Source organism: Bombus impatiens, unplaced genomic scaffold, assembly GCF_000188095.3.
Source record: "Bombus impatiens unplaced genomic scaffold, BIMP_2.2 scf_0217, whole genome shotgun sequence".
NCBI classification, from domain to species: domain Eukaryota; kingdom Metazoa; phylum Arthropoda; class Insecta; order Hymenoptera; family Apidae; genus Bombus; species Bombus impatiens.
In genome coordinates this window covers 191,066-200,548 of record NT_176636.1, presented here as the reverse complement: position 1 = coordinate 200,548, position 9,483 = coordinate 191,066, and the positions used below count along the sequence as shown (strand labels likewise).

General features: G+C 44.7%; 1 protein-coding gene across 5 annotated transcripts in view; it reads right to left on the bottom strand.

Moving 5' to 3' along the window:
• Nucleotides 1-6,806: 6,806 nt before the first annotated feature.
• Nucleotides 6,807-9,483, bottom strand: part of LOC100740531 — a 58,680-nt gene continuing 56,003 nt past the window's right edge. For 4 of the 5 annotated variants that reach the window (XM_024366396.1, XM_024366398.1, XM_024366397.1 and 1 more), the window contains exons 7-8: nt 9,230-9,483; nt 6,807-9,101 (exon numbers count right to left, since the gene is read on the bottom strand). In XM_024366396.1, coding sequence (XP_024222164.1) covers nt 8,390-9,101; nt 9,230-9,483 — 966 coding nt within the window. In that variant the 3' untranslated portion in view covers nt 6,807-8,389. The remainder of the gene's footprint in view (nt 9,102-9,229) is intronic. The other variant, XR_002946375.1, reaches the window with a different exon arrangement.

Here is a 9,483-nt window from a genome sequence, read left to right as displayed (position 1 = left end):
GAAGAAAGATAAAGCGTACTCAGGGGTGGAATTGCACGCGGTTTTCATCTTAAGGCCTCTAGATCGTTTCGAGTTTTGTTCGAGTTGCAGTTTTCTTTCGCGCGCTGTAACCTTTTCAACGACCTTCTATTCGCGATATCTCGCTGTCCTAAGAGAGTAACTTGCAACTTGATGCTTTTTAAGGAGATGGAAGCTTGAAACTATGGACGCGCAATAACGTGCACCTATACGTTGCGCGAGACTATTAATAATTTGATTGAGCCGATAGTACACGTTCGATCTGTCGTATAATTTCTTTTAACTTGCCGCGTACATACGTACCTGTATCGTATTACATGCTTCGTTTCTTCTAAACACATGTAAACGTCCGTTCCTTGATATCCCATACCTCCTGTATAATCTTCCATATTTCCATATTCCGTATGTCTGCCACGTTTTACAGAAGCATCCTTCAGGGATTTAACACTTTATAACGTTGCATGTAAATTCATGAATTGAAATTCTAATCCTCACGACAGATCTCTACGGTGGACGTTTCTTCGGACAGCGCCTCGACATATTGTACCTTCATCTCTATATGTAAATTAGCTGGTTCTCCGTGGCGATAAACTTTCGATCTTTGTGTTCCATAATTCCGACACTGTTTAACGATTTAATGCCTTTTAGTAGAAAAGGAAGTAGGAAATTTTGGACTGAAAAGGGTGCTACGTGACACACTTTCGCTTCAGACGATTTTATTAAATGCTACGCGTCTAAATCTACGCACGTTCCATCGTTCGTTGTTATTCGTCTCGAGTACCTTTCGTAGAGACTAGCGCGAAACCACGATGGAAATTTTTTCCAGATATCTTGCGTCGATATCGATCGTTTTAGAAAATATCTATACTTATAGTTCGTTGACCTATGTACGTATTCTAAATCCCACGTAACTCTTAGCTACGTCATCGATAGAAACATCTCGTTGGTAAAATCTCTGAGATCATCCAGAAAGGCATACAAAAGAGAATTCCCCTTCGCGTACAAAAACCTTTTCAGTCTTTTCAGCTCTTTCAAATCGCTCTCACGAATCAAATAACGCTACGTCGAACGTTTCACCCCTTATAGTTCACGGAATGGCACCCAAACAATGTTGTTCCTTGCCTCCTTACGATTCTTTGTTTATTTAAGCAACGACGAGAAAGGTATCAGGATGTCTTTTCACAGCCATTCGTTCAGTTCGAGGCTGCCTATTGCGCCGTTTCAGGCGCGATCGTATCTACGAAAGAAGTTCGAAAGAAAGTGTTCCACTTGTCGATAATGATATCGATGAACGTTCGATCACCGTGTCTAGGTTGCATGGTAAATATAACCTGAATACGCAGGACAGGAGAAAGCCGTAATAATATTGTCTTTCGTCGGTTCGCTATACAACGAGGCGTCTTTAACTCGATCAATGACTGTCGATGAGCGTCGAAAGTAACCAAAGGAAACTTTACTACCGTCTCGGCATTTTACGGATCGGTTGAGAAGGAGATTCAGCGGAGTGAATTTTATGGGCCTCGCGGGATCGACGCTTTGAATTGCTAAATCGCCGCGTATTCGCGCGGTCTTTCTTGCCGATTTTTTCGCCTACCGGACTTCGTAACGAAGAGATCCGAACGAATTATACGAATGGGCTAGTAGTAACGATCGTTCGGATACGAACGAGGGATACGGAATTAAAGTTGCAGAATATATTTTGGCAACTGTTTCTCCAGACAGCGTTTTTACAAACGATATAACGCGTTAGTTTCTAATGTTTCTGGAATTGCCACCTCCTCGTGATAAATAAGTAAAAGGAGAGTAGAGTTTCCTGCGTTGGAAAGCTGCATTTGTCATAAAGAAATATAAAGTCTAATTAACGCTGCACTTGCCTTCAATTATTACACCGTTCAGTGGTATTTTACATGAATTTAGACTTTGAAATATCGAGCGTACGAATGAATAATGCTTTGGAAAATAACTACTATGGTTAATACTTTAGGGACCTATGTAGGCTGATCGTGTAACAAAATATAGGGTTCTAACGAGACTTTAACGATGAGACTTCTGTTTACGAGCAGCCTAATGCTTTCTCTGCGTATCTTAATTACATAGATTTGGTAAGGAGCGCTAATAGTGGATTTTATTAGTAACGGTGTTAATGGATCGTAATTATAGACAACGATCATCTTGAATCTATCTTACGGTTAAATCTTATATTATTTACTGGGAACAATCAATTTGTAAATTAAAAAATCGACTACTAAAACTATTAGTTTCTGGACACACATTTATCTAGACTGCTTCATTTCTCTCCATCACGTGCTACCAACTCTAATTTCTATGCCATTATTCTTCGCCGCTGCTATTAATTTACTTACCCCGTTGAAGACCCGCGGTAATATACGCGATCCTGACAATTAATCGTAAATACAGTGTCAAGTACGTATCTAATCGCTGGATGTAATCTCGAAATATCATCCTCGTCAAACGATAAGTATAAAATGCAACTTTCGATATTATATTCTCTCCTCGTAAGGCTCTGAAACGAAACATAAAAGTTTGATATTTTTCCTGTTTTTTCTTTTCTTTCTTCTTCTTCTCTCTCTCTCTCTCCCTTTTTTTACATCAACAACAGCTTCGCGCTAAACTGTAAAATTTATTTCACAGCGATTTTCGCCTCGTTCGTGCTCGTGTTCCCTGGCAAAGGTAATTTAAAAGCATCGGAAGAATTGTTGGCGCGGAGATGCGAAAAAGAAAGAAGACCGCGCGGAGGATCCACGGAATGAATGGCCGAAAACTATTCTACCGTGAGGGATGACAACTAGCCGAGCTTAGACGAAGGCTCAACAAGGGTGAAACGCCGAGAGGACGCTGCAGGGCGAAAGGGTAGGCGGATTATTTGCATTTTAATTTGCATATTAAAACACGCCTCGTCGATCAGGCGAGCAGGGCTGCGAAATATGATAGGTTGCTCTCCGTGGCCGTCGCATTAACGTTGTAAAGGTGAGTTACACGACCGCAAGGCAACCCGACGGCCATGAGATCGTTCACGCATGCCGATCTTGAAATATGCACCCGTGGACCAAGATTACCGGACCCCGATAGCTCCGTTGTCTCGATCGATCCACCAGCCTATCGCGTCCTTGCGATTCACTGTTTGCACAGAACCGAGGCAACGAGGAGGAGGAGGATCGTGGATACCGAGGCTAGTCGAGTTTAGGTTCGCGATTTCCTCGATTTTTTCCTCGAGATCGGATACTATCGATCGAAGAGATCCAGAGTAGGTAGGAAAATCAGCTGGGGTGTCGAAGTATTTGTGTCGTGGTAACCGGAATACGAAATTCGGCGGATTCGCGGAAAGTTTGTCAACTCGAAGATCCATAGGTTAGCCGAGAGATTCGAGTTAATCGTATCGATTCTTTGGTGCAATTTTTCCTTATTTTTTCGATTGTTCGAGGAACGAGCGATAAAGAAAAGAGGCGGCTAAAAGTAGAGATAAAATACAGGAAGTTTGTAGATCTCATGGTAGGATGGACAATGGGAATAGTTTTGCGCGTCTCGATTAATTTTCCATTAGATGCTACTTTAGATTTCCGTCATTATGTTTTTCGCTAAACAACAAATCGACGATAGCGTGCAGCTGTTGGAAGACGAACGGTAGCCAGTTTGTCCGAGTTTCGCGTTCGCCGGCTGATATGTGCAGCGAATGGTAATTATAGAAATCCGTGTACTCATGTCCGGTACCTGTTGTCTCGCTTCTTTGATTAACTATTCTGAAATGTGGACGCACGTGTACCGCGCCAATTGAATTGTTCGTTCCGCTTTTATTCATCCTGCCTGGTCGTTGAACGATCGATTGCCCTCGTAAGTAATTAGAAATATGTTTCGCAATGGGAAACGGATGAAGCGAGTGCACGGACCGCGCGGATTAGAAGTGATAGATCGATCTAACGTGAAATTGAGTATCGATTACGGAGCGATAGCGGCTAAAGATGAAAATGAAATAAAGATTTTAAAGTCACGGTTGAAGACTGGAAAATTGACGTAATAATTAGTATTTCCTGTAGCAATAACGTTCGAATAGCGTAATGCGAACACTGCTACGTCTCCGTTCGCTTGTCTTAAACGACACAGACATCTTCATTTCAAAAGTATCGAAAACTAAGAAACCATAGTGTCGGTACTTGCACGGTCACGGCACTGAAACTTCGAAACGAGGCATATCGTTTATAAATTCGATTCGTTTGATCAAAAAATGCAGAATATCCTCGGATTATCCGTATAAAACCGAACGAGTTTGTAAAATATGCTACGACGAAATGCGAAGAATCGACGAAAAGTGTATGGCTATCATCTCGAAGGCCTCTTTTCACCGTAGTACGCGACGTAAAACGAATCTCGTTCGGTAGCAGGAAAACAATCTACGGTGATCGCGTTACGCGGATCACGCCGCGTAATGAATTCTCAAAGGAAAGGTTTCACGGTACATCGCATAAATGTTTATACGAAGACTATACGTGACCGTTGTCCGGTTAATGATTTATCCAAAATTCAGTAACACGATACGAGTATCGGTTACCAATCATTGGCAGTGTTCGATTGATGGAACGAAAGGCTGGACAACAACGCGTATCTCATTGGACGCAGACTCAGAGACCACCGTAGAGTTCAGTCGGCATGGTCAAGGAAAACACCTCGGGATCCCTATAGTTGTTCGCTATTATCGTTGTTTCGAGCCGTTAATATTAATGGACATAAACGCGTATCGCTGCGCTGGTCGGTGGAAACGATCTGAAAGAGAAAGAGAAAGAGAAAGAGGGAGAAAGAGGACGATCGACAGAGAGAGAAAGAGAGAGATGGGCATTCGTGGCTCTCCCTGTTAGTTGTAATTGAACGGACGCAGCTGTGCGCTCTACGTGCTCGTAAAACATTAATGACCTATAGCCGCTGACGATCGTTTCACGTTATATTATTCCTCAAAGTCAGAGCCAGCCGGCGTGTTTATCTCTGCATTTTCAATTTTCTTGATCGTGGGTGAACCGGCTGCTGCGCGGACGGCATGAAAGCGTATGTAATGACGACAGTTGTATTCGAGAGATTGCGCTCTCGAGAAACGGGACTCTTGTTAAAACGCGTTGTATAGAACGAAGAGAGGAGCTCCCCTGCGGGAATTGTGCGTCTGAAACGCTTTTGCTTTCCAGTTTTAACCGAGAACGATGGATTAAAGGAGATCCGCACTAGCTCGATAAATAACACGCGCAAGACATCTTCGCGACTCTGAATCGTCGGGTATAATATTAGTTCGGAAGCGAAACTAACGAGCAATTGAATTCGCAGGTTCTTTTTATCCGTCTAATCGAAATTCAATCGAAACCAATTATATCGTTACTCGTTTAAACATCAAAGAACACGTCCATCGAACGACCATCATCGTTAAAATGACGCGTCGTTTAATCAAAAGTCAACAGCACTGCCAAAACGCGCTCTTCTCTTATTTATTCGGACATTCCGTTTTACGCGAAACGCCGCGAAGAATCCGCGTTCGTAGACTCAGAAACCATCAGAAAGGGAGAAGATCATGCCTGTCAGGGATTTTCGAGCGTGACAGGATCCTGTTCCTCGTGGACTTTTTCGTTCGTATTCCTGGCATACGCGGCTTTCTACTTTCCTCGAAGCGTTTTTTACATTCGCCTAACCACACGTTTAAAAGCAACGATCGGTCGTGCGAACCCACGAAACTCCCCCTCGTCGTTCTTCCACGAACAGGCAACCAATCACTCTGTATAATGGGGTTAATAGACGAATCCTCGCCCATCGGCTACTCCGGCCGATTTCGACGACCTAGACCTTCCTAAGACGTTGCTAATTTTCTTTTCCTGGAACGTTCAGGCTCTTTCACGATCCGCCGAAGAACTGTTTGTCAGCGGAATCTACTCGTTCATATTTTTCGACGATTTTGTTGCTTGATACGATCGTCGCGAAGAAAATTGTTGGGAGCAAGAGGTGAGCCGGACTGGACTGGATTTTCGGCCCGTTTTCGAGCCAACGTTCTCTACGTTCTGGGTATTTCGACGATATGGAGCAACCGATGCGGGTTAGGATCCGTAGGATTTTTGTCGAATGGACGGCTCACGAAGATTTTATCCGACGATAATTGGCGACGCGCCGCGTCGTGATTGCTACGTGCAACGAGAATAGATTTTCAGAGATATTAGTCGGAATAGAATTTTCAATTTCCTTTCTACGAGCAGATCTCGAATTATATTACATTAAATCGTGCGGATGAAACGTTATTGCCAAGCGTAACAAATGGTTTTGCTTCTGTCGCAAAAGAGTCACGCGCAAATGATATATCCTGGTTGGATGTACCATAAATCAACAGACATGCTCTATTATGATAGGAACGAAAGGCTAATGATACGTAATTGAAACCGGATATAGTAAAAAATTACTCTCTTCATCAGTAACGCTATTATTACGTATTTTTCACGGTTTTTCTAGTCCACGTACCTTTACAACATTATCTATTCAACATTATCTCTAATTAACGTGCAACTTTCAAAGCTAATCAGTTACGACTGTTCTCGACGAGTGATTTATTTCTTTCAACGAAAAACTTTATTTTCAAAGGAAAATTGCGGTATAACGATTAATCGATAGATTTGGCCGTGTACCGCGGATGTGAAAGTATTTGATCAGTTGACTCGTACGTATAGCGAGAAGTCGGAACGTTTCGGATGCCGTTATAATTGGTAACAGGTATTATCTCACTCTCTACGACTAAAAATAGAACATCACACGTGTTAACTGGAAATCAGTGTATTTTAAAATAATAACTATACAGTAAGAAAATTACAAATCGTTTCTCGTGAGCGCTCGCAACTAGTACGCGAAGTATCAACAAATGTACAAAACGCTGGTCTTCGTCGCAACCATCGTCGTTACCACCGAAACGTTACCAACAACTGTACAAAAATGTTCGCAACGCCCCTCTTCCTTTTCCTCTTCTTCGAGCATCAAAACGATTCGTTGCTAAAATATAAACGTCGCGAGACAAGTCGTCCGCACGCATCCAAGTAAGAAGGAACTATTTCTTCCGTAACTTTGTCATCTTTCGCTCCATCCACCGCAGTCCTTTTCGAATCGAAACATAGATCACGACCGACGAAATCATCGAATTTTACCGGCGACGCGCGCGCAAACACCGTGTCGATCGTGGAATACGGGTCATCGGTCGCTTCTAATAATATCGATCGGTCACAGCACAGATTCCTCGGTGTACCGGAAGTGGCACGGCGTCCCGACGAGACCCGCTACATCCGCTGCGCACACGTGGGACCGCAATTACGCGATCATTTTCCCCGGTCAACAGCCTTGTAAATCTTCCGTCCGGTTCCCCGTGGAGGACGCCGCCGCTCTCTCGCCGCGGAAAAAGGGGAGAAAAAGACGCCGGGAGGATAATTTCTTGGGCAAATGGCGTTGTAAATTCCGCTGGTGCGCCGCAGCGGCGTTTCTGCCCCAACGGTTCTCCGGTCCGACCCAGGAAGTGGCACGTTATCCCCGTCAATGGACTACCAACGACTGCGCTCGATGCGTATCCATGGTTAATGTCCGCCGTGTGTTAACGAATGTGTCGACGAGTCCTGGCGATTGAATCCGCGCGACCATCCTAACGATTCGTCGCGAATCGCGATCCAACCTGCTCGATACAATTAGAACGTCGCTCGCTTGGCTCGTTGGAGATCGATTTAGGTCGATCGGTCGCGGTAGAAATTGGAATTTTATGCGTTCCGTTGTGACTGAAAATCTCGAGATGCGCCTGTCGGCTGTTGTTAGTCGTTTAGCGACTATCGTTGATCGATTTTTACCGGCTGCATCGGAGACTCTGATCCTGTTTACAAGTCGAGCTTTTCGAAAGATCGTTCCGTTCAAGAACAGGTTGTTTATCTCGCAGAAGGAAAATTATAATTAGCAGGATGTTCCTCTCCACTGTTCCTCTTTTAGTTTCATTTTTTACGCAATGGAAACTCGACGGTGACTTTCGATTTAGTAGTTTTAAGATCGATCCAGAGATTACAGATAGATCGACGAACCGATACGCGTTCGTTATATCCTAGAATGTCGTCAGAATCAAACAAGTATTTTATTATTTCTCGATATTTGTACCTACCTCGTGTCTCTTTAGCGCTTCTCGATATCAAAATTCTACGTTAAGCAATTCCTTTCTCGATTCGGTACGAACGAACGGTCGATTATTTCGAGCAGCGTGAACCATCGACGCCAGAAATTGCATTCCATCGCGTCGAACCGTAAATGTCTCTCAGTCACTCGTCATACACGATTTATTTTTCTCGATCGCACGATATCTCGTTCGAATCGTTCACGATCAGCAGACGGTGTTGTAAATTCCTTCTTCCTCGTCACCGGCGTTCAAATCGGACACTTCGGATTGAGGCAACGCCAGCTTTACGTAACCTCTGTCCTTCTCTCTGGTCCCGTTCTTCCCTCCTGGAGGCGGAGGAGGAGGAGGTTTCTCTTCCGGAGAACTAACGTTCGTAGGCTCGCAAATCTCCGCATAGATCTCCTCTGTCTTCGATGGCGGCGTTGATGGTAATGGAGTTAAACTGTCCCTGACCTTGGAATACGGAGGATCGAGGTCCTGTTGAGTCTGAACCTCCAACACGCTGGTAGAAACCGATCGTTGAACTTGCTGTCTCGAGGACGGGGATGCTTGCAGTAGATTCGTTTCTGACTCGAGGCTGGCGTATCTCTCGGACCTCATGCCGATTTCCGGCCGAACAGCGAACGTGAACGAGGCCGATTTCTTGGCTGGATTCCTGCTTCTGCCACCCTGAGCTATCCTCGAGATCCGGTCGAGGAAGCTGTGGTGGTTGTTGCTACTCGCTCGACTGTTGCTACGATCCCTGATGGTCGTTCGTTTAATGTGCTCCAGCCCCTCCTTTAGACTCTGAAGAATCGGTTTCGCTTCTGGCTTGGATTTGATCTCCTTCAGATGCAATTCTTTTAATTGGCCGCCGCTGCAGGGCGGCTTCGGAGGCGCCACGCGTGGTTCCGTTGCTCTCTGGTCGAGTGCTCTTCTGGAATTTTTGAACGAAAATTCACCATCTATGAATCGTCGAAGATATTCGCGACAGAGACGAGAGAAAGAACGATACAAAGCAAAAAAAAAAAAAACGAGTTGGATCGTTGCCAGGCGGATGTTTACCTGCAAGCCGAAAGTAACCGTTGCATCTTTGGCGACGCCAGCAACCGTGCTTCGGAAGGGCAGCCTAATCGCGCCCTTTTCACTCGGGGCGCCGTTGGCCCTGTGGCAACGAGTTCGAGTAGCTCGGGCACCGTGGAATTTGGTACAGGCCTCTCGGGCATTAGAGGTACCGCGCATCCTAATACTATGGGACCCCTCGTTGCACCTTCCAGCTGCATCAGGCCGCTGTAATCTCGTGGCAGTGGTATCGGCAA